Source organism: Mus caroli, chromosome 9 (genome assembly GCF_900094665.2).
Source record: "Mus caroli chromosome 9, CAROLI_EIJ_v1.1, whole genome shotgun sequence".
Lineage (NCBI taxonomy): Eukaryota > Metazoa > Chordata > Mammalia > Rodentia > Muridae > Mus > Mus caroli.
In genome coordinates this window covers 19,369,374-19,394,856 of record NC_034578.1, presented here as the reverse complement: position 1 = coordinate 19,394,856, position 25,483 = coordinate 19,369,374, and the positions used below count along the sequence as shown (strand labels likewise).

Below are 25,483 nucleotides of genomic sequence, written 5' to 3'. Positions count from 1 at the left end.
CTTCTGCCTTTAATAATAAAGTGTGGGCACTCATAGATAAAACCAATTATTTGACAAAGCAAATCCTGAAAGACGTAACAGAAACTGAACTGCCCTAATCTGGCCTCAGGAAGCTTGAGTTTGCTCTTGGCTGCATGAGAAGCAATGAAGGCTATCCAGAAGAGACCCAGAAAGTGGAAATTGTGTGTGAACAGGGCTGTCAGGAGAGATATTTTTCAAAAGTCTTTAATTTGTGGGAGAGAAGAGTTTGGAAGTTGGTATGCTTTTTTTCTGTGTGACTGCAATATAGAAGCAGCCAACAAAATTTCAGGACTCTGAGAGGGCTTGAGAGTGATGTGTTACACGTGGGGACATGGACATCATGGGCTGAAGTCATTGTGAAACTTTGGCCCCTGTTTCTGGCACCCAAAGGTCTCCATGCCAGATCCCAAAGGAGCCAGAGAACATGTGTGCTGTAGAGTGCCGAGAACAAGACTGTCAGCGTGACAGAAACCTGCCTGCCTGGGAAAGAAGGCGTCCAGATAATACTCTGGGAACCAAAGTGAGCAGTGGAACCTCCCAGCTATTTTCAGGAGAGCCAATGAAACGCACAGCCATCCAAGCTTTCCAGATGTCTGGTCACACCGTTCTGGAGAGCTTGGCCTGGTGGTTAGAGCGATGAAGAGGGAACCGTAGAAACAACATGTTTGGATGCGCCTTGAAGACGCAGAGAAGGATTTATCAGTTTCCCTCCATGGCACATTGTGGGCCAATCTTTAAGTCAAGTCTTTGGATCTCAGTTTTTCTTTTGTTTTTCTTTTCAATAAGTGCAAATAAATGCATATGTCTAGAGAAAAATAGATCAGAAGTTGAAAAATTCAAATATTAGAATTTTGGCCTTTTTCATTTTTTTTTTTTTTTTTGGTTTTTGATTTTTGTTTTTGCTTAGGCAATAGGACTACATGTGGTAATTTCTTTTTTATGACAATATTATTTACACTTTCATTTCTTATGTACTTTCAGGAAGGAATGTTGGCTTTAAAAATCTAAGATTCCTCCATTTGCACACATCACATTACCATCACACACTTACTAAGGTCACTGCTTCTCAACACTCGGTTCCAATGCTTGTCTCTTAACTGCCTCAGATTTTTAAATTTTGCCTCAGGTACACCTATTTTAATGAAATGCCTTTTCTTTGAGAGCAGTGATCATTCTCAAACCATCTGTCAAAGACAAAATAAGAACTGTAGAATCCCAAACCACAGAGACAAAACTGAGAAAAACTGTGTGGACTTGAGTAGCCCTTTCCCCCAAACAACAAAACAAAACAGGAAAAGTGAGAGAAAGAAGCAAAAGTCCCTTTATATTTCTGCCTCCAAGAAATATGCCTGGTCTACAGTTCATGGTGGTTGTGTGTGTGTGTGTTTTTTAACAGAGTTAAGACAATCCTGAACATGAAATTTTACTTCCTATATTTCACTTAACATGTCATAAGATTTCCCCAGTCATTCAAGTTATGTTTTCCTTTGAAAATCCAGAAGAGGATTTTCAGTCTCAGTCCATTACTGCTCCAGAGAGGGAGGCCTCTCCAGTCACTACATGGATCAACACCTTTCTGGAGTGGCGTCCTAACCACAGGGCACAACACACATAAACATGGATTTAAACCTTTCTCAGCACAAACTTAAGGGAAACAGGTCCTTTGGGACTCTGGGTCACTGAGTCATGCTGAGCTTTTGGGACCTTAGCAGGGTGAGAGTCGTTTGATGCCAAGTCTTAGGTAAAAAGCAGGAAAGGCTGGGATTAGAAATACTGCCTGAGACACGAGCCAGCTGCTATTCACTGAGGTGGCTTCTGACACTGATAGTCTGGTTAAAAAGCAGGCCCTGAGTGTCTTCTACATTCAGGAGCTCTGGCTTTGCACAAGGTGTCGGTGACAGCTGTTAGCCTGCGAGACTTTGGGGAGGCAACAGATGCTCCACCAGGTGGCAGCTGGATACCTGTAAGCATTCACATTTCCTCTAACTTTACTCGAAGGGGTGGCACATAGAACAAGGTAGTCTCTCTGTTCCTGCCAGTGTGTAACCCATCAGAGACAGCAACTGGTCTGCATTAGAAAGAAAAAGCCCCATTTTTTTTTTAAGTTACATAGAAATTTTGTATTGTGGTAATTTGTTTTCCCATATGTCCATCACTTCACATACTCACCAATGTTCTTCCTAACTTCAAAGAACAAATCTAAACTGATTTCAGATACCAAGCCACAGCTACCATTCTAGACCTATCTAGTATAGCCTAATGCCTCCCACCTGCCCCTGGACTCATCCTGTTCTACCAAAGACCTCACAGTTCACACACATGTGCATGCCTGCTTGTGTACATGCACACAGGAACCTGTGTACACTCATATCCTTAGACAAATGCAAATGTACACATGCATACATACATACATAATACACACATACATATACACATGTCTTAGCTCTATGGCTTTAATTCCATCTCTCCCAGCAACATCCCCCATGACCACCTCAGCCACTGTCAATTCTTTCTACTAAATTTAAAGAGCAAAACTGATCTTTACCATACAGAGTCTCTATTTGAACCCAGAGTAGGCTGACTGGCTGGCCACAATCCCTGTTCTATCTCCGTGTCCCCAGTGCTTGGACACGAGGACAGGTTTTGACTCATGCTCTGCAAATCCAAATTAGGTTCTCAAGGTTATAGGGTATCAACTGATCCATCTCCCTGACAATGCTTATTCATTTTTTACCCACCTGATGGTTATAATGTATTCATAGTGCCTGAGTCTGGCCTTGAACTCCTTACATATGCATTTCATGTTTACCTCTCAGTGACCAGAAAGCCCACTGCCACACTGAGCCTCTAAATGCATACCTGTATATACATTACTTGTATTGAAGCAATGTAAGGCATACTACTTATCAAGTATCAACAAACATTTGTTGAAAATGGGCTAATTAAACAATATATTTGGCTACAAGAATTTGCCTACACTGAGTTTACTTAAATAAATACTAGTGACAACACATGGCAGGTAGCCAGTGGAGCTTGTTTAATTCCTTAAACAAGTTATTTATGAATACATTAAGAACAAATGCACTATTAGGGAGAACAGAAAGGGGAATTATAGTTGGTGCTGAGAAAATCACCCAGGGATCCCAGTTTGTTGGTCTAGTGCTCAGGGGTGGACAGCAACTCCTCTCCCTTTGAGAAACTAATTTCTTCAGCTGAATGGACATGTACCCCATTGAGAAGCATTTTCAGAACCACGAAACTGACTCAGAATCACGGACATAGAATAAGAGAGCTTAATTCTATCCCTACATTGACCAAGTGTGACAGGCCAATCATGCTTCCTCAAAGAACACCAGCCCCCAATGCCCAAAACCAGTGCATGTGATATTGGATAACAACAACAAAAAAAAAAACAACGCAATTTGCAATTCTCTTCATTGACCAGGAAGGCAGGGACTTGGCATCCTACATTTGCATGAGAAGAATGGAACCAGCCATGACTTTGAAGATGGAGGAAGAAGCCGCCAAGGGCCAAATGATGCAGGTACTTTAGAATCTGCGAAAGGCAATAAAATGACTCTCTGCCTGAGACTGTACAAGGAACACAGCCTTGTTAGTGCCTTGATTTGAGCCCAGTGAAACCTATTCCTGACTTTGAACTCTAGAGTGTGCAAGATAATTAGTGATGTTAAGCTATGATTTTTGTGGAATTTTGCTATAGCATCCACTGGAAACTAATAACTTAGCACCATCCAAAGCACCTAATCCAAGCTGCTTATATCAAGTGTCATGTCAGAGGTGTTCTGTATTTTTATGTCTCTTTTCTTCCTTACCATGTCTCTATACAACTTGTATTATTACATTAATTTATTAGTAGTGAGTTTGTAGAAGGTGTCTTGGCCCATGGTCTCTCAGCCAATAGCACTACAGACAGAATCTAGAATCTTCTGTCCAAGGCCAGAACCTTCCCCCACTTATGTCTCTACTTAGAGCATATACACTGCAGCATCTCAAAGATGTTACTGATGACTCTTTTTTTTTTTTTGGGGGGGGGGTGTTTCGAGACTCTTAATGGGAAAAAAATGTGTCAACATTTTTCCTAGGAAAACAGCCTCTAGGATGTTGCAGGATTTTCCCTGTCCAATTACAATAGGGCACGGAGAGGCCTGTGATTGGACAGGGAAAAGGGAGGTGGAGCTAAGAGTTGCAGAAACAGGGAGTTTCTCAGAGAGAAGCAGAAGGAAGATGGCTTCAGATGTCAATCCGCACAGCATTACCAGCCACAAGTAGTTGTGGTATTAGAAGGTTAGATTATTGGGATAAAGTTTTTATCATTATCAATTGGCTCTGAAATTACTGTATTGGCATCTTGTAAATGCTTGTGGTCTGGCAGGTCGGCAGGAGCGGGGGGAGCATGGTCTGACCCTGCAGAAGTTGGCAGGTTCTTTTCTATTATTTCCTGCAATCCTGGGATATAGAGGCTCTTAAGACTGATCAATGGCTCAAGCCTGATAATCAATTAGGAATATATATTTAAGCGGGGCAGTGGTGGCGTATGCCTTTAATCCCAGCACTTGGGAGGCAGAGGCAGGCAGATTTCTGAGTTCAAGGCCAGCCTGATCTACAGAGTGAGTTCCAGGACACTCAAGGCTATACAGAGAAACCCTATCTATCTTGGAAAAAAAAATCTACTTAAAGTCAGTTACAAAATCCAGCACATGGTCCTCTTATTTAATGTGTTCCTATTTCATATCCCCAACTTCAAGGTCTAAAATTTAAGGTCAGTTTCAGCAGTTTATCTCTGTTTTCCAGAATGTAAAAAACTCAAAATATTTCCCTCCCTCCCTCCCTCCCTCCTTCCTTTCTTCCTCCCTCCCTCCCTCCTTTCTTCCTCCCTTCCTTTCTTCCTTTCTTCCTTTCTTCCTTCTTTCCTTTCTTTCTTTCTTTCTTTCTTTCTTTCTTCCTTTCTTTCTTTCTTTCCTTCTTTCTTCTTCCCTTGCTTTTTTGCGTTTTCACTAAGTAATTGTTTATTTCATGCCATATACTTAGGAAAGTCTGCAATATAACTAAGGTCACTCACTGTCCCCATGAATAACAGATGAAGATAAGTGACCAAACAACAACAAAAAATGTTCTGCACCTTCAACAGTTTTTGTTGTCTGTTTCCTTTTGAGACAGGGTCTCGGGCTGTCCTGGAACTCACTCTATAGATGAGGGTGGCCTTGAACTTAAAGAGATCTGCCTCCCAAGTGCTGGGTCTAAAGACTAAGCTTGTTGTAGAAATACTTACTATTCCTGCTACTCACAAGTTGACCTAACATTATCTTCTCTCTTTACATAGTTCTTTTTATAGTGGAGCTGTGCATCTGGACTGAGGAGATAAATATCACATCTCTAAATTAACTTATTGTCTAGACTTAAAATGTTAAGGACCTTTGGAGAGAGTTCTGTATTTGAAACCCCATCTTACCTTGCCACTTAGTGGCTAACACAGCAGACACAAACTCCTTATGTAACATAGGTTTGTTTACCTAAAGCTACTGCAGTACCGATTCACTGAAAGATGCCAAGAACAGAGCTGCTCACATTATAGTGAGCATCACTTTTCTGATGGTGAGCAAAACTATAAGAGGATATGAAGTACATAGCTGGTGAGAGTATAATGAATTGAGTCCCTCCATAAAAGACAGAAAATGTAGATTAGGGACTCCAGAGTGGAGCTAGACTTCTAGGCTACAGGAAGAATGCCAATAAAAGACAAACAAAGGAAGGAAGCAGCTTGTACCAGAAGAGTGGGAGACAGATCTGTCTGGAGCAAGGACTTGCTTCAGGGAACATGAGACACTCATACTGTGTAAATAAATTGGCCTGCAATTCATTGCCAGTCTGGAAAGTTTAAATATATGACAAAGAATCAACATTTCTTAATGTCTTTCCTACAAAACATTAATCCTGCCTGTTGGATCATCACAATGAGTAAAACGTTAAAAGCTCTGCAAGACCAGTTGGGGATGCTCTGTACTTGCCCATCCTCCTGTAAGCGTGCAGTGCCCACTGAGTTTGGCAGTGAGGAAACATGTCTTGTGGCTGTTTCACTCAGTGTGAACTGAACATATGAAGTTAGAGAGTCTGCATTGGAGGTGTTACTCAGGACTATTCCTCAATGCCAGGGGGTTTACAACACAAACCTTGGGAAGCTCAGCTATGAAGGAAGGTGGTCTAGTTTTCATGATGGATGCATTTGGGTTCTGAAGTGGTGTAGATAAAGAACTGAAGGGACAGGGATGGGGGTTAGTAGAAAACAACAGGATGAGGGTACAACCACCGTGGGAATAAAAAGGAAATTATTTATTAGGAAAACAGCATAAAGAGGCAATCAACTAGAGTTGATGACTGATTAGCAACAGGGGAGAGAAATGCCAGAAATATGAGAAACAGCCTTGAGTCTCCAAACCTGCACAGCTGGGCGAATGTGGAGGCCAGAATTCAGTCAATCAACAGTGCTTGGAAACAGCCACAAGCCCCTGCAACCAACTCCTAACTCAGATAATCTAGGGAACCAAAGGTAGCAACTGTGAATTCAATTCAAGTGCAGTACTTACAAGAATTACTCCCTGGGAAGGATAAATACTAAGGTCCGCTATTTCACTCACAGAACATGGAGAAGCCCAGCTGGAATTTTATCCCCAGTGACTAACTTTCACGGTGCTGTAAAGTACCACATACTATCAAATGAGAAGTATAATCATCCATCTCACCCATCTATGAACTCTGTAAACTACAATAGCAACTAGCCTGACAAGATATGCCCACAGTTACTATACCAGCACAGACATTGTGGAGGTAACCAATCACTTTCTCTATTAGACGCAAGGCTTGTTTCATGAGCTAGAACCCATCGTTGCTTAAGGAGGCAAAAAACTGTGACTCTACAGGTCATAGGCCAGAGGGGAGAATCCAATACTTTTATTCCACTAAATGGACTTAATATTGAAATAATTCTTAATGTCATCCGATATCCATAGATCAGACCATCTCCCAACCGTCATAAGAGAAGGTTCCCCTTGAAGCAGATGGGAATGGACACAGAGACCCACGACTGGTCAATGTGCAGAGAATAAAAAACTAGAGTCCTCACTCTGGACTAGGACAAACATATCACACTTTTCCACATGAAGACTCTAGGAGCTATGTGGAAGAGTGGTGGTAAAGACTGTAAGAGGCAGGGCCATAGATAGAAACAGTGTTTTCCAGATTCAACAGGAAGTTACACATACTAAGTTATAGTAGTTGTGACTGCAAGCCCAAGCTGCCGCAAACAAGCTCAAGCCAGATACTATCCCATCATGAAGTGCTGAAGTAGGCCTGGAGTATCACCACTAGGTGAAGAGCCATGGGCAGCTGATAGCTGCTGGGAAAAGAAGGGTTAGTTTTCTTTAGTGAAATGTCCATCTTACTCAGGGAAGCCCCTTCTCTCTAAACCAGCTGAGACCAGGTGGGTAACACAAACTGTACTCAGTGGGGAAGAAGCACAAAGAAAGAGAGAAAAAAAGGAAGAAAAGAAGGAAAGGAGGGAGGAAGGGAGGGAGGGAGGGAGGGAGGGAGGGAGAAAGGGAGGGAGGGAGGGGGGAAGAGAAAAAGTTGAAAGTCAAACTTTGGTAGGAAGGGGTAGGAGTGTAAAGGATTATAATGGGAGGAGTTGGGGAAAGAATATGTTCAAAATAGATTGCATGGAATTATCAAATAATTAATAAAAATACTATTTTTTAATCAAAATTTGGATAATACTGACACGAGAATGAGATAGAACCTACAGGTAGAGTGTCGAGGTGATTGTGGGTGTGCACAAGAGGAGGCAAGATGTCAAAAGGACAGATCCAGTGTGTAAAGATATGCTCTAGCCCAGAAGAGGATGGGATGGTGGCTGGGGGGAAGGGCATGAATAATATGAACTGCATACCAGCAAGAAACACTGTGCATACAGTGAGCCATTTCGGCAGATATCTGTAAAGATGAGAGCTGATATAAAATAACACAAAAGGTAACTTTCCAAACACAGTGTTTCTGAAGGTGAATGGACACAACAGCTTGCAAACAGAATTCTTTGTCATGTGTGAAAGAAGAAAACTGGTAAATCTCATGTATTTAGAGGCATACCTCCAAAAACATGAATCACCATACCGTCAAAAGAGAACACAGGGTTAGTTATGCTTAAAGTTTGGGTTCTAAGTTCTAGCAGATTACAGTATGAGCTGACTTCTCTCTGTTTATCTTCTCTGGCCTTCATATCCTTTCATTGATGGAGCTGATGGTAGCTTCCACATCCTGAGAATTAAATAGCAAAATGTGTAGACAGTATGTGCTATAAGCCCCGCTCCTCTGCAGCATGGGCAATGGCACCAGCAGGAGGCTGAGCCTCTCTAGTCTTATCTCACTCGTAGGAGATGTGACCTCAGAGAGGTGCAAACCTGCCTCAGCTGGGCTCAGCACACAGAGAGCTCCATGAAGCATGTTTTTCAGGTGCCATCTGGAGCTTAGCTTATTCACTTGTCTTGATCTTTAGCTGTAATTTTGGGGGTACTAGGTCTCAAGTATATTCAGCCACAACTGGATACTTGCATTCCTTTAAAGATTCAGGGTGGCAGTGTGGGCACGTCATGTCAAATGTGAAATTAATTTACATGTGCCTCCATAGAAAAACATCCATTTATATGTAGATAAGGATGTACTTTTAATGCAATGATTTAATAATGCTGTATCTCAGAATCATCATCTTCATCTTCATCATAATCTTCATGTATCTTTCCAAATGAAATCTGAAGGAGGGTTGTAGATAGTGTAAGTACTACATTAGGAGGTTTGAAAGGTGTGTAGGTTTGATACCAGCTCTCTTACTGGGTATTTCTTGTGAGCCTCAGTTTCCCCGATTGAGGACTGGAAAGGAAGAACCCAGAGGGAAAGTCTACAGATGCACACAATTTTCTGGCACTAAACAAAAAAAAAAATGAATTAAACTGCAACTTTGAAAGCAACATTGCTCTTTCCACCCTTACTATAAGTTATACAGAGTTCTTTCAAGTTTAAAATGGTGTAGAATATTTATGCATATATATGTACATACACATGTTTACTTAGTATAAAAAAATTTAGCAAAAACTCAGGTGACAGCAGATGCTGGCAAGGATGTGGAGAAAGAGGAACACTCCTCCATTGTTGGTGGGATTGCAAGCTTGTACAACCACTCCTGAAATCAGTCTGGCGGTTCCTCAGAAAATTGGACATAGTACTACTGGAGGATCCCGCAATACCTCTCCTGGGCATATATCCAGAAGATGTTCCAGACGGTAAGAAGGACACATGCTCCACTATGTTCATAGCAGCCTTATTTATAATAGCCAGAAGCTGGAAAGAACCCAGATGCCCCTCAACAGAGGAATGGATACAGAAAATGTNGTACATTTACACAATGGAGTACTACTCAGCTATTAAAANGAATGAATTTATGAAATTCCTAGGCAAATGGATGGACCTGGAGGGCATCATCCTGAGTGAGGTAACCCAATCACAAAAGAACTCACAATATGTACTCACTGATAAGTGGATATTAGTCCAGAAACTTAGAATACCCAAGATATAAGATACAATTTGCTAAACACATGAAACTCAAGAAGAACGAAGACCAAAGTGTGGACACTTTGCCCCTTCTTAGAATTGGGAACAAAACATCCATGGAAGGAGTTACAGAGACACAGTTTGGAGCTGAGACAAAAGGGTGGACCATCTAGAGACTGCCATATCTGGGGATCCATCCCATAATCAGCCTCCAAATGCCAATACCATTGCATACACTAGCAAGATTTAGCTGAAAGGACCCAGATATAGCTGTCTCTTGTGAGACTATGCGAGGACCTAGCAAACACAGAAGTGGATGCTCACAGTCAGCTATTGGATGGATCACAGGGCCCCCAATGGAGGAGCTAGAGAAAGTAACCAAGGAGCTAAAGGGATCTGCAACCCTATAGGTGGAACAACATTATGAACTAACCAGTACCCCCNGAGCTCGTGTCTCTAGCTGCATATGTATCAGAAGATGGCCTAGTCGGCCATCAGTGGAAAGAGAGGCCCATTGGTCATGCAAACTTTATCTGCCTCAGTACAGGGGAACACCAGGGTCAAGAAGTGGGAGTGGGTGGGTGGGGGAGTGGGTGGGGGACTTTTGGGAAGGCATTGGAAATGTAAATGAAATAAATACCTAATTTAAAAAGATTTAACAAGACTTTCACTTGGCTATATAAACATCCCCCTCTGAGTTGCCATGATGGAGTAGAGGGACTGGAAATATGAGGACACATGAAAAGATAAGCTTAGGGTACAACCACCTCCACTCTGCCTTAAGCAGATAGGGGAGCAACTATAAGATAGAAGAGAGCCTGGGCCTGGGATATCCTGTCATCCCAGGGTAGTGATAAAAGAGAGAAAGCTATTACACTGGAGGGCATTCTTATGATTTCTTTTCTAATCTATAACTCCCAGGGACTATAAAATCCTCAAACCTTCCCTTCCCCTTCTTAGCTGCAACTATTTATCAAACTTTAAATGACAAGGAAACCAAGAACAAAGACTACATACAGCCCAGTCTTTGGAGCCAGCCAGGCAGCACAGAGGAAACTCAGGCTCCATCTCCAACCTCCAAACCAATCTCAGTTCCCTGGCTGTAAACTATAGCTAATGACATTACTTGGCCAAAAGATAGCTGTGAGATTCACATGAAATCAAATGGGACAACCATGACAGAGTTTGGATATATAGCAGATGATGATAAATAAAGGTTGTCTACTGCTGTTGCTATCGCTGGTCCTGTTGGCTAGTTATGTTGATGACATTAATGATGGTGGTTATCATGGCTAACTAACTAATGAACTACTAAGTTACTGAGTACTTGTCAAGTACTCACCCTTAGACCCAGAAGCACTATGCCAGCCTTGTCTGCTTCTACACTGTGTTTGCTCTCAAGAAGTAATACAATGCAGCTCACCCTGAAGAACTTAACAAGAGATGGAGGTTAAAGATGATCTAGTTCTTAAAGAATAGCTTCAGTCTCACTCCTCCACTCTAGACCAAGGTAAAATGATAGCACCTCTTAGAACAGAAAGCACAGCAAAGCAAAGGACTCATTTCCCTACAGCTGTTCCTGTGTGGGCTCTCTACTGGCCCACTGTTGGCATGTGGGGCTTCTCTTTCAACCAGCCTGCCAGCCAAGGTTCAGAAAGTGTCAGAGCCAGATCCACAGGCACTAGCAGAAAGTTCAGTGGCTACTAAGCTTAACACCTCCCTGGCAGGGCTAAAATCAACACCACAGATTTTTATTGCATAAGTTTCCTGAGCCTAGTGTCAAATTCCCTTGCTTGTCTGAGGTAAGGACAAACTCCTAGTGCTGAGAGAACTTAAGTTTCAGAGGCCAGAAGCCCTTTTTAAACACGGAATTGCTGATCTGTAGAGGCTCTCTCGGTGAAGAATTTTCATAGGTTGGCTCCACAGTCATTTTTTTTCCATTGTGCTTTGTGCCCCTGACTATTCAGAAAGTTAAATTATTGTCCTTTATTGTCTCCACACACTCGCTTTGTTTATTTACACATATTAAAAAGTATCAGGCATCCTAGTGGGCTTAGAATAGAAAGACTTGCCAACAAAACTAGCTGGGGCAAATTCTGCAGCTAGCTGTCATGAGTACAGGTAACAGGCCCAGGGCTCACGATAAGCTGGTGCAGACCCACTGTCCTAAATACAGCTAGACTCTAACCACTTAGGGTGACATAAAAGAGTCACCTGGTGACTGTGTACCTCCTGCTGAAACTCAGGGTTTTCTGTGACTTATGGGATGTGTGTGTGGCGGAAGTTATTTCAGTCATGACTACATATGTGCTCAGTAGACACTACCAGCTTCAGGGTTTCAAAACTACAAGCTTGCATTTTGGGTTTGGGCAGTGTCTCTGCGAGCACGAGCTATATAAAGGGGCTACACAAAGGGTTTAAGTTACCTGTGAGACCTGGGGTGTGGGTAAACACTGTCCTAAAGGGTTTGGATGCCTCTGACTTGGTTAAGAGATTAACTTCTTTCACAACCCATCTCTCAGTCCCCCCGCCCTGACGCCTCCATCCCACCTCACCCCCACACTCTACTTATCAGTGCAAACTTTGACACTGAAGTATTACTTCCAAGTTTGAAAAGAGCTCCGCAGCCAGCATAGAATTTATCTGATTCTGGTCTCTGCGGGTTGGTGAGGTCAAGATTCCACCCATGATTTGCCAGTACACTATAAAAGAGCATTTCACATAAACCAAATGCTACAGTAATCTCCAAGTAGTCCTCCTGAGTTCTGACACTTCCTGGCACCTAACTCACAGTCACATGACACCCAGCCAAGCAGAGAGAGAGAGAGACTGCCTTCCAGCTACGGCCTCATACCTTGGCAAGAGAGCACTTTTGCCAAAAGTTTTATGAAGTTTGTTTAGCTCACTTCAAATATTTTACTTTAAGTAAATCATCCAAACCCAATTCAATTCTTTCTGTTGGAAAGGAAAATGGTATGTCTCAAGTTATTAAGAAGCAGCTATGCTTCTTAAAGTTTCCTTGGGCCTGACTCTAAGAGGACTCCCCATGTTAATAAAATCACCATTACACCCTTAGATCCACCTTACCTGTTGCTCTGATATGAAGAGCACAGTGGTTTCTTACCGTTGTGACTGCTTCCTACCCAGCAATCAACTTGCAACTCTCTGGCACATGCAAAAAATAAACTGCAAGCAATTTATTTTGTTTCCTCTAGTGAAGGAAAAAGATGCCAAACTCAACTAAGACAAACCCAGGCAGAAAGGAGTTACACAGGATTTTAGTGAGCATCAGTGACCCATCATTCACTTTGCATTTACAATCAAAAAGCATCGGCAAGGATTTGAGAGCCACATCAATTTCACTTATGTGTGTTTATATGTATTTATGTAAGTATATAGACTTGCCTCCTTACAAAGTATATAAAACATGTACATATATAGATGTTGAATAATTCAAAGCATTAGTGTGATCATATGCAGTGAAAGCAGAAGTAAACTTAGTCACACTGTTAAATGTAGCCTGCACTTTATTTCCCGCTTCTAAGCAATGACAGCAACTTTTAAGCCACCAGGATATGTCTTTATAACTATATGTAAACCCAGAGAATAGAAATATAAAATCATGTTCAATAAACCTCAAGGCCTTTTGGTTGTAGGCTAGCAGAAGGGCAGCATCATTGTCCCCTCCTATTATGCTGAATCAGCAGGTACTGACAGTAAGTAAGCCATCAGTGTTTGTCCCTTGGCTGTTTGTCTCTGCATTCATATGTGTGGCTGTCCCTGTTTGGAGTATCACTAGTTGATCTCGAGGAGACACTTGGCAATGTCTATGGACATTATCGGTTGTCACTTTGAGGGAAGGGTTGTTGCTAAATATTTTGCAATACACAGGGCATTGCTAAAACAAAGCAAGCTGGGGTAGATTGTCAATAAAACAAAGGTTGAAAACCCTGGAATCTGCTAGTTTTAGAAAACACCAGCCTTTGTTTAAAGTTTTGGGCTTGGTTTCTCCCTCTAGAAACCTGTATGCCAGAAGACGTTTTATAACTAATAAGCAGAGGAAAGAATGAGCCCAAAGGTTTATTCCAGATCTCAGATATAATAACAAAGGAATTTCACAGTAGGAGGTCTCTAGGCTGTGGCTAAGGGACACCAGGAGAAGTCTACCTGGATGCACTATGGAAAGCTGGGCATTGCTTTAAAAAATTGGAAGCTATCCCATCTCTGAACTGAATCTGAACAAACGAGGCTTGCCAAGGAGAATGTGTTTTACAGCAGAGAAGGAAGATCAGCTGGAGAGCAAGCGAGGGCAAACAGATGGAAAGAACACCAGGGGAGATTGAGAAATAGCCATCTGATGATATCATTCAGACTTGTGCCGAGAACCGCATGCCTGCACGCTTCCAGCTCTGACCTGCAGGTGCAGGTGCAGCCCATGGCCTCCCAGTGCCCCTCCAGCTGGGTGGCTTTCTCTGGTTGTCTCCCTGAGTGATGGAAGGGATGGATCACTCATACGTTTCATACAACACAGCACTTGATATGGCTGATTGAGAACTGCTGTCCTCCTTTGTCTTCTACTTTCTCTTTTACTTTTTTATAAGTCATCATACTTCTAGATAAGGAAAATCTAGCTTGTAATAGACAAACCAATAAAATCCAGCTTTATGTCTGCATGAAGGTGGACAAGCGCATCTCACACCTATAGAATTAAATCTACATTAAGCTTACACTAGGCTGCTCTCGTAATAGAGAAACTAATGCAATCTAGTAAATATGTCACTAATCGCCATTTTGACTCTTAAGCATTTGAGCAATTAAAGATTTAGGTAGTTTCTGCACAAAGCCCATATTCTTATGAGGCTGATAGCCAGAGAATCAGAAGATATAATACATCTGTGCCATGCAAGTGAAAAAAGAGGTGTACTGCAAAATATCAGAAGTTCCTGGGAGGTCTGTCCATACTTCATCTAGTCTCTCTCTGCTTCATTATCTACACTCTATAGAGAAATGCAAACATGTCCACTGGTGTGGCTGAAAAGTTCTCAGTACACAGTGGAGACTGCGCACAGAGAAGGGAATGAGGTTGAAGGTAGCCTCGGATCCAGCCATAAAGAGAGAGTCTCTGGGAGACAATTAAGGGGAATAATTCAAGTAGGTGCTTTTGAATCACTGACTGATTGATCATAACTGCTGCTTCTTTCTGCATTAATTTCTGAATCTGCTGTCATGCATGACTGGCCTCCCTTGAGCTGGTTTATGACTTCATTATCTTCAAAGGAAGGTTATTTTATTAAATCTATAACTTATTTTTTGCTAATTCAATGAGCAGTTTCATCCATTGTAAAGTTTCATGACTACCTTTAAAAGTAATAATATATATTAGGCAAGAATAATTATGTATTTATATAATACATTAACATATAACAGTTTTCCATATGTAGTTTTGTATAGATATAAAATGACATATATTTATATATTTGTTATCAAACAATCAAAGAGGAGAAAACTAGGGTTTCTTGGAGCAATATAAACTTTGATTTCAGATAAATGAAAAAAACAAACCTGTTCCCATAAAAAGCTGCTGCCAAATGCCAGAAAAGTCCACTACTCTAATCCTAACTGGCTCATAAAAAGTTTTTAATTAATTTCCTGGCTCAGCTAATACTACCACCTTGTATCAGAAATAACTTGACAATGTATTTCTAACACCATTCTTTCAATAGCATGCTACATTAAGCTGTCTCAAAGTCAAGTAAACTTTGGGACTGACATGGTGATTTCCTAATGGATGTAGGCACAAGTCCCCATACGGGGCTGCTGTGAAGCCAGCACAAAGCTCTGTCCCTGAGATTAATAAGGCAGCCTCAGATAGCTCTCAAATGTCACAACAATTTCATAGAACCTCCAGGAACTCGTTTAAAAGTATCAGGATGCAAGCTCATTGCCATCAACAATATCAAATGTGCCCAGGAGGAAGGATGAGGAGTTGGGAGAGGGAGGAAGAAGTGCAGTTCTTTGATGGTGTAAGAAGAAGTAAACGCCCTAGAGATTATGGATGGATGGCTATACTGAGCATCATTATCTTAGCCCCAAGGACTGAAAATGCTATTAGCAGTTTCAAATGCACATTAAGTTATCTGATGTTCTTCTTTAAAACTCTATCTATCCATGTATCTTCCTGAGGTCTCCTAATAGCAGATTCTGGTGGTTTCAATATAGCTTCTGTGAGAGGATGGCAGCTGATACCAGGTACCAGTGGGACCGTGGACGAGCCCATCTAACACTCACAGAGTTAAATCTATAGAAAATTTACACCAGGTCTCCCTGATCATCACAAAACATTAAACAAATATGATGAGTACATTTTCCCAGAGAATGAACTTACTTTCAGTGCAAATAGGACAGCATCCTTTTCTGTTGAGAATTTTACCCTGGTCAGGAGGGAAAAAAGAAACCAAAAATTTAATGTTAAGAGATGGTCTGCTGAGAAGAAATCTCTTTTCAAAGTATAACACCAGATAAACCAATGAAATCACCCCAAATTGCACTTGAACTGGACAGCCTGAATGGTGGTGAAATGCATCACGTGTCCAGGCCAGGCAAAATCACTTCAGAAGTTTCTCTGGTTTTGTCCTCTTAGAAACAGAATACCTCAAAGTATGGTGTGATTTTTCTCATGAAGGAAGAGGGAGACAGGCTGGACACAGCTTTCTCATTGATAGTCAAGCTAAGTGCATACACACACAACTGGAAACCATTGACACTCTGTCCATACCATCAGGACCTCCTTCCTGCTGTTGCTCTGAAAAGCTCTCTGGTATCCTGCAACCCAAGCTTAAAGTGCTCCCTCACATGCTCCAGACATGGTACAGCACAGATCGGATTCAGTGAAGCTTCCTCCCCTGCAGTACCAGGCATGCTAACTCATTGTTATACAATCAAAGCAAAAAGCAGTGAGCTCTGTAGAACTGAATCATTTTTTTTCTCTCTGCTTTCGAAATACACTGCCATTTCCTAGTCAAATATCTTTTCACTTTTTAAAGAAGAACGCATATTCTCCAGACCTGTACCAGAGAATGGTCCTTCTTTATCTCTGACTCAGTGATTCATCACAGGGAAAAAGAGATGTAGCAGAAGCTGATGAACACTTCAGGAACAACACTTCCTGCATGACCTAACAGTGGGTTGCTCCTGAGGACCTAATGAGCCAATCCCTTAAGGCTTAATGATATGATAGTCCTTGTTACCAAGAAGAGCGAACTCTTTCTGAGCTGAGGATTTCCCCTTCCAGGGGTGAAGAAACTTGTGTCATAGCGTGATAGAAACAGAAAGTTAACTTCCTTTTATGTGACACTGCAGGCCATGTTCTTTTACTACAGATTTTTTTTTTTAAGCCACAGTTCTTCAAGACATGCATTTTCAACTGTCTGCAGGACAGACTGCTGTACGTGCCTCCTGCTTCCTCTCATTTGAAATTCAAAATGACACTCTAAGGACATGTGACCTCACCCCCCTTTCCACAGAGAACTAAGGAAGCAAAGTGCACTAAGATGTGGCCCAAGCCCAGGACAAAGACCCAAAGCCCAGTCTCTGCTCACCACTGGTGAGCAGTTTGCAGAGCAGGTTTGAATATTTTCAAAAGAAATAATCACACTAGCTTTTCACATGACATTTTGCTACCAAAGAACTAAAGCCATGTCTCATTCATTTCTTGCATCAACTACTCCTCCTATGACATACTAAACTCTATATACCATAGATGACGCTACAACCCTTAATTACAGTTCTTCATGTTGTGGTGACCCCCAACTATAAAAGTTTTTCTTGCTACTTCATAACTGTAATTTTGCTACTGTTATGAATCATAATGTAAATATTTGATATGCATAGTATCTGATATATAATCCCTCTGAAAGGGTCATTCAACCCCACCCCCATTTCAAAGAGGTCTTGACCCACAGGCTGAGAATTTATGCCAAAGGGGATCTCGTTTAATTCCTCAAGGACAAAACCAAGGATCAGCCAAGCTCCATGGAATGATTTCCACAGAGGCTCAGACAAGGCAGGTTGCCCCATTGGAATGGTGTGAGTTAAAGCTATGTTTCTAATCAAAGGAGACTGGGAGATTCCCCGCAGCTATATCTCACCAGACACAGCCATTTCCCTTGTTCAGTAAAACTGCTCCTGTTAGTAAATAGGTGAGGGAAAAAATAAAGTACAGACTGTGAAGTCAGAGAGCCTGGGCTGTCTGGATGATCTGTAGCCTCGTCTGGAAGAAGGGTCTATTCAGCACCTACCTCAGTGGAGCAGTCTCAGGGGAGTGAGGTTATTTCTGTGACCAGAGAAATGGCTTCAATATAAACTCATGGTATCTATCTAAGAAACAGTGTACTGAGGGTCCCCCTCCCCCCAGAGCTTTGGGAATTATCTAGGAGGGCAAATAGTGACTACAACCATAGGCTCCTTCTGAAAAGGGGGGTAGTGTGTAACTGGAAAGGTTACAGTGTGTGTGGATTGCACAGAGACCTTCTAGTTTTTCTAATTTTCTTTTAAAAATTTCCCTAATCAATGTAGGGAAGGAGAAATAAACTGCTAAGCTGCTGTTTTTTCTTTTTAAGGTATTTCATGGTAGAGCTAAACTATCTTCCAAAGACCTTGTGCTGGCCTCTGAGAAGGGGAAGTGTGAGGAGGGAAACCAAGTTGGAAAGATGCCTAGAAACAGAAAGGTGGTCCTGGAGGGCCCAGCCAAGTCAGGGCACTGAGAAGCAAGGGCAGAGGGGACAGGGCTGGGGGCTGGGCAGAGGCCTTCCTGGGAGGGACTGACATGCCTGGCCTGAGTGTAGCACACCCAGTAAGATCACTAGGGGGAAGCAGGCAACATAAGGAGCTGTGACCTCGCAGCAGAAACCACCGACCCAGCTACAAGTGGTAGAGCAGAAGCTAAGCTGCAAACCCCACAGTGGCCTGCTGAGGCGAGTTACTCCAGCCACCAGGTTGGCACCACTTCTCGGTTTTGTCTTGTAGAATAAGGAAGCCCATTATTACTAACATGTGCTGGGAGAGTTCATTAGCAGTGAGGGTTCCCCGAGGACTGGCAGAAATGATGTGATTCCATTTTTCCCAATGAATATTTATAAGCAGCCCAAGTTCAAGTCTGCTTATTGTACCTACTTTTTTTTTCTTTTATGGGAAGTTTTCAGTTTTATGTCTGAGGCTTTTTAAAGCAAGACTAATTAGGGGATTTTTTTTCCCTTTTCTCCCCCCTCCCCACCAATTCAGTTGTGCAACGGCAACAGCTGTTGTTTTTTTGTGCCTCATTTGGCACTCAAGTAAAAACAGCAACTTTTTGTTTATAATAATAGCAGATGTGAATAAAATTAAAAGCTTTCTATAACAGAGAATAGAAGACATGCTCTGAATATATGGATATGTTTTCTTCATTCACTGGAAGGTACTAAATAGGTTTGACATTTTCTCAAAACGTACAAAGCCTTGAAAGGTTTCAAGTTGCTGAGGTGAATTCAATGGAACCCATGCTTCCGAAGATAATGGTGGCTTTATTCAAGCCTGGGCTGTGGGTTTTTGAAAAGAGGTCTTTCCATAAGGATGCTGTTTCCATGTGGGGCTACAATGGAGGCAGGGCTAGAGCAGAATTTTCTGCAGAGGAGTTGGGGCTTCTGCTAGGCAAGGAAATCCTCCTTGGGACGTTCCTATTAAACAACCACATCATATTACCATAGCTATGAGAGGAAGGCTGAGATTTGAAGAAAAAAAAAGAAGGAAGGAGAAGCAAAATGTGGTTATGATGTTAAATTGAAAACCCAAAAATAGAAAACAAGGTCTAGGCAAGGAAGCTGGAGAAGTGTTTACAGAGGTTTGAGAGATGTCAATAAATAGCAGGAAGATAGTAGCAAGGGAGACAAGAGTTTTGTCACACAAGGCTAGACTCCAAATAGGAATGGAAAGAAAGAATCAGGGAGCTGAACAACGGGCTTTAGCTCCTGCAGTATATATGTAAGCTTTGGGAATTCCCAGTTGTCTTCAGAAAATGGCATATGCCGCGCATTTCCCAAGGTTACAGAGAAAAATAAAGCCGAATTTCCTACATACCTGTGGGCAGCTGCTGACAGGAACACACTGCTTCTTTCGACACTCTGTCTTCCCCTTCACACAAGCACAGATGCTGCAGTTGACTGAGGACCACATCTCTCCATCCTACAGGACACAGCAGAGAATTGAACGACAGGTAGAGCTGAGCAAGTGGGTTAAGGTTTCTCCATTGAGGAGAGCATGACTAAGCTGCCTAGGGCAGGTGACTCTGACCACCTAACACAATGGCTAGGGAAGGTTTCAGACACTGTTTTAAAGGTAGGAAAATCTTGGCCCAAAAAACAGAGCATTCTTCTGGGGGTAGCAAGTCATGTCTACATCTTGCCCCTCATGTGCTCAGGTGTTTTAATTTTCACCCCAGAAGACAAGGAAATTTGAATTTTATACATGATGCATGAGCAGATCCTAACCTTCAATTAATGGAGTTGAAATACTTGCTACAAAAGGCATCACGGTTAATTGAGATGCTTAGACAGCTATGCCTTGCCCTTGAACCACCCAGGTCAGGAAGAGAATGGAAGGTATTCAAATAATTCTCAGTGGCCAGGCAGACAACTGGTGAGCACCCATGAACATACAAAGCTCAGGCAGACCAGCCCTAGAGACATGACTCTTGCTTACACTCTCCTCCCAAAATGTAGTATAGCACTTTGAGACATAGATTGGACTCTTGCTTGGCGAGAAAGGCCAATGCAGTGGCCTTGTCAGATTTATAGTGTGCAGTCAGAGCTCAGTCAGAACACATCAGGCAGGACACATACATACCTGTGTTGAAGTTTGAACGATCAGACAACAGAGTTAGATATAGAGACAAGATGAAGGCTCCTTCCTGGGCACACAGATTCAAGATCTTTGGTGCATCCTGTCCTTTCTCAATTTTTGAAGATATGTTAAGGGCTGCCAACCCCCTGCTGCCTTTCAGGTAAGAGAAAACTAACTGAATTTGTCTGTAAAAGGCATCGAACTTATGGACAAATATTTTCAGGGCTCACAATCTCTGTAAAGTGCTCTAGACTTCAGATGCTAAAAGAAATCTTTTTAGAAAGAGGTTTGAAAGTGTTTTGTTCAAAGCATTATAATGAGAGGAGCATTATTGTTTTGTCTTGGTGCTCTGGGTACAAATGGTAGCTTTGAATAAAGAGTATTTTACATGAGTGTCTCTGAAAACTTGCTTCATCGCCCTCTCCTGATGGGTGTAAGGCATTTTCTTCTTTCTTGCAGGGTCCATAAGAACCCAGACCTCTCTGTAATCATGTCAGTAATGGGACGCTGACGGAACTCCTACTCTGACATGGCATTAAGAGCCTAGGTGCTCATGGCTATCATCAAGCACATCTTTGGTACAAAGTCTCCCTCATCTTTAAGGAAACCATAGCTGATAGGAGAGAGGAGATAGAATGAACAAAGCCTTCACCTGCTTCCTGAAGCCAAATGCTTACAACACAGCTTTCCACTTAAGATCACTATAAAACAGTATAGATCACATGCCAGGTGATGTTGGAAGATCAGTAAGCAAACCTTTGAGTACCTTGGAGTTAGACTCTTGAACATATACTGGTCACTTCCATGGTAAACATCCTCATCTTAACACTTTCCAATTGAGCCTTTTTGTAAATGAAATGTATAAGATTTTGCTGAAAGCGCCAAGTTTTAGATCCATCAGGATCTTGCCATGGTCATGATCTTAACAAGGTATACTTAGCATGCCCAAATAAATGGTATGCTCTCAGTCATTTGGGCACCATAACTACACCAGCCATTTGGCATGCTGAGCTGAGCTTCAGGCATTGGCTGATGACATGTAGAAAGACCAATAACACTGACACATTTGGAATCTTCCATATTCTGATTATATATATATGCATTTGTAAATTAATATACTAAATATACATGTGTGGTTTTAAATGTATGAATTATGCAAAATTATAATCTGAATTATGTCCAGAGCTTTTTAATGGCCATTTTGATGGCTCCCACAAGCTCATAACATCGTGATGACTTCTTTCATACATACCCTGAAAATCTTGCTACCGAACTTGCACACTTTGACATCTTCAGGGGGCACCCGTAGGAGACATTCTTCACAACAGGCATCTTCATCACTGTTACAGACACCAGGGTGGGAGCACTTCTTCTTACAAACCATTGTTGAGTCCTAGAGACCCAAAGGCAAGGCAGTCTAGAAATTAAAAATGACGTTCACCTCTCCTACAGAGCTTTCTCAGTCCTCCTTTAATAACCCACAATGGCTCTAAGCCGAACTCTCCTAGCACCATGCTTTACTGTCATACAAAAAGCTTTCCATCCACTTCAAAATATGCTTCCTGACTAATATCTATAGCAGGAGTGGGTTTGCCACACTCCCAGACTTGCTTCTACTGGCCTCTAACTTCATGCTCAAGACCCCAGCATACTTCCTTGGTGAGACAAGAAATTCCAGATCATTATGGGATGACAGATTCCATTCTTCCTGCCCTTCTTTCATTTTCTACATAATAGAGGTTGTTTGGGTTTCCCAGACCTGCCTTAGAAATCAAAAAGAACCGTGAGTGAGTCTATTAGAGAGGGAAGCTCTACACAAACAGAAGGGGGTATTGATATAACAAATCCCATCTGTGGTAGTTTAAATAAAAATGCTCCCTCCAGACTCATATATTTGTGTGTTTAGTTTTGAGTTGATGAACTGTTTGAGAAAAATTAGAAGTATTAGGGGCCGTGGTGGTATTGGAGGAGGTGTATCACTGGGGGTAAGGTTTGAGGTTTAAAAGGTTCTGCCAAGCTCTCTCTCTCTCTCTCTCTCTCTCTCTCTCTCTCTCTCTCTCTCTCTCTCTCTCTCTCTCCATCTCTATCTCTCCTTCCCTCCAACCCCTCCCTCTCCATTTCCTTCCCTTCCCCCCTCCCTCTCTATGCTGCTTATAGTTCACAATGTTTAGCTCTCAACTATCTTCTTTCCTCCATGATGATAGCAGACTAACATTCTGAAACTAAAGAAGTGTGAAATTAAATGCTTTTATAAGAGTCACCTTGTTTGTGGTGCCTCTTCACAGGAATAGAATAGTAATTAAGACATACATGACTCATCAAGTATCAACTTTCCCAAAAATGTCTATGAGCCCATATTATGATAAGCCGCTGACAATTTCAGGAAAAGTATTCCTTCGAGTTCTGCTGGAAGACTGGGACACGCTGCTTGATTATCTCTCAAAGCCCTAGATTTCCTGAAAACCCAAGATGATGTAAATGATAGCATAATTAGCTCCCATCTGTGGGCAAATGGGCTATCCCTCAAGCAGGAGAATCATGAAGGTGACAGGTCTCAACAAAGTTTCAGTTTCAGCTTCCATGAGAAAACTGTGGCCTGTGAGATTTCAGTGTTGATGTGATGTTGTAGGCATGGAGATGATGATGCTTCTATGCATTTATATATAGCTGTGTGTATATAACATAGGATCATGAAAACCATGGAATTCAGGCATCACCTCATTAGAGTTTCCATGGGCTTTGAAACTGAGCAGGTTTATCTCTGTAGAGAACTGTAAAACCAGGCCTTTGTCTTCTCTTGAATACAATTAAAGTTATTTTCACTGCCAGGTGTGCTACGGGATTCATCTCAGGTAGAGCCCTAGAACACAGCCCTCTGTATTTGATTGTAGAGCATCCTTAGGCGGGCTTCCAGATCTTCTCTGTAACCTTGGGTATGAGCATATTCTTCAGATGCCACCAGCAATGGTTCCTCCTGATAAGCAAACTGCTATCACATTTGCCTATAGTTTTACTGTAATCTAAGCCCATTGGGTAGTGCCACAGACTCTAGAACTCCCTTACCTTGCAAGTGCATACTGTGCAGTTGTCATAGACAAATGAGGCTCCATTGTCATAAACATCACTGCGAAACAGGCAGCTCCCAAAGGGAAGGTCGAATACTTTTCTCTGACCTATAGAGAAACAAGAATAAGTACAATGTAAGCAAGACAAAAGCCAGAAGCAGCCCACATTACCGTCTTGTCATCAATAATTACATCACAGGGCCATGGAACAATCTCACATGAACAGATAAATATGATATACAAAAATAGAGCCTTGGGTCAGGTATACCAGGAAGCCCCTAAAAATTATCAACATGAAAGCCAATTGTGTTAAAATTTAATTCCATAATGAACTTTACAGATTCAATGAACTGTTACTATCTTCTTACCACAGTGGCTATAAGCTTCCTTGTGAAGCTTACATGGAGTTAGGCTCATTTCAGCACAACATGGTGAGTTCTAGACATTAAGTCTAATTCTGCTGTACCTTAAACAACAAGTAATGTCATTTCCCAATGTAGCAGCAATGAGAGAGTGGCTGTGGTTAGAAAGAATTGAGATATACTAAGGGCTATTGTGAAGTGGCATCTGATATGGTCTGAATGATTGTGTTCCCACAAAACTCAGACACTGACACCTAACCACCAAGCAATAATATTAGCAGGGGAGAGCTTTGGGAGGTGAATAGTTCATAGGGCAGAATTCCCACTAAAATATCTTTGTGTAACAGACCCCAGAAACACCTCTGTTACGCCCATGGTGTTTGAAGAACACCAAGAGAAACATCAGTAAACTATGAAGAAAACCTCAAAGAATCAGTAGGAACCCTGTTCTTGGACTTCCCAGGTTCTAGAAATACATTTATGTTGTTTGAAAGTTACCTGGTCAATATTTTATTATAGTAGTCTAAATAGGTTTGCATATAAGATCTGGAAAGAAATGACACAGAGGCATAAAAGGGAAGCTTAATTCAAGGGACATAAAGGGTGACAGCAAGTCCACATGCCATATCCAGCTTCTGTGAGAACTGGACTGGTGAGAGAGGAGCCAACACACTCCCAGAAAAAGAATAGGCTCTGATTTATTTCTTTCACCACTTGAGTTTCTACTCACAAGACAATGTGCAACCATCTCTGAAATGTTACTTTAATTAAAGACTAAGTTAAAAACCAATAATTCATGTTCACTGAACAAATTTATAGCCACATTCCTCTTTCTTTTTACAAAAGATTAACATTCAGCATTTGTGGGCCTGGTGGAATCTTTTTCAGTAGGCACAGAATGTCCATAGACATATTAAATGCTGTTTTTACAACTACAGTTGTTGGAAATAGAACTAATAGGAGGTAAGAAAAACTTGTTTTCTTCTATGAAAGGTCAAGGATTCAGAGCAGACCCAGCTCTAAATCAACTGGGTCTCATCATGAGAAAAACATTGGCCAGACATCAGAAGACTACAGTGAGCTATGCTTTGGATCTCATATATAGATGCTTTCATGACCTTGGGTGTGATCACTCTGGGCTCTCTGATTTCACTCAAAACATGGCATCCACAACCACTGTTCCCTGCCATGATCTTTATCTGTAATGGTAATGTTAAAGCATACAACCAAAAAATATCCCATGATTAGACAAAAATAAGCATAATCATTATGCTTTTTTGGCTTGTATATGTGTGTATAGTGGGCATGTAAGTGTTGTGGATGAGTGTATCTGCACAGTGCATATGTGTAGAAGCAAGTGTGTGTGTGTGTGTGTGTGTGTGTGTGCGCGCGCACATGTGTATGTGCATGCATGTTTGGATGCCATAGGTTGACATCAGGTATTGTTCTTGATTTAGCTCTATTTTATGGCATGTTCTCTCACTTGTATCCAGAGGTCAATGATTGGGCTAGTGTAGAAAGCCACTTTCAGTGATCACCTGTCTCTATTCC

The 25,483-nt window shown here is 41.7% G+C and overlaps 1 protein-coding gene across 3 annotated transcripts in view; it reads right to left on the bottom strand.

Annotated features, from left to right (window-relative positions):
* The window catches only part of Bmper (BMP binding endothelial regulator), a 254,962-nt gene that overhangs the window by 91,303 nt on the left and 138,176 nt on the right, over nucleotides 1-25,483 (bottom strand). For all 3 annotated transcript variants that reach the window (XM_021172558.1, XM_029481078.1, XM_029481077.1), the window contains exons 8-11: nucleotides 23,569-23,678; nucleotides 21,758-21,898; nucleotides 19,744-19,848; nucleotides 16,019-16,064 (exon numbers count right to left, since the gene is read on the bottom strand). In XM_021172558.1, coding sequence (XP_021028217.1) covers nucleotides 16,019-16,064; nucleotides 19,744-19,848; nucleotides 21,758-21,898; nucleotides 23,569-23,678 — 402 coding nt within the window. The remainder of the gene's footprint in view (nucleotides 1-16,018; nucleotides 16,065-19,743; nucleotides 19,849-21,757; nucleotides 21,899-23,568; nucleotides 23,679-25,483) is intronic.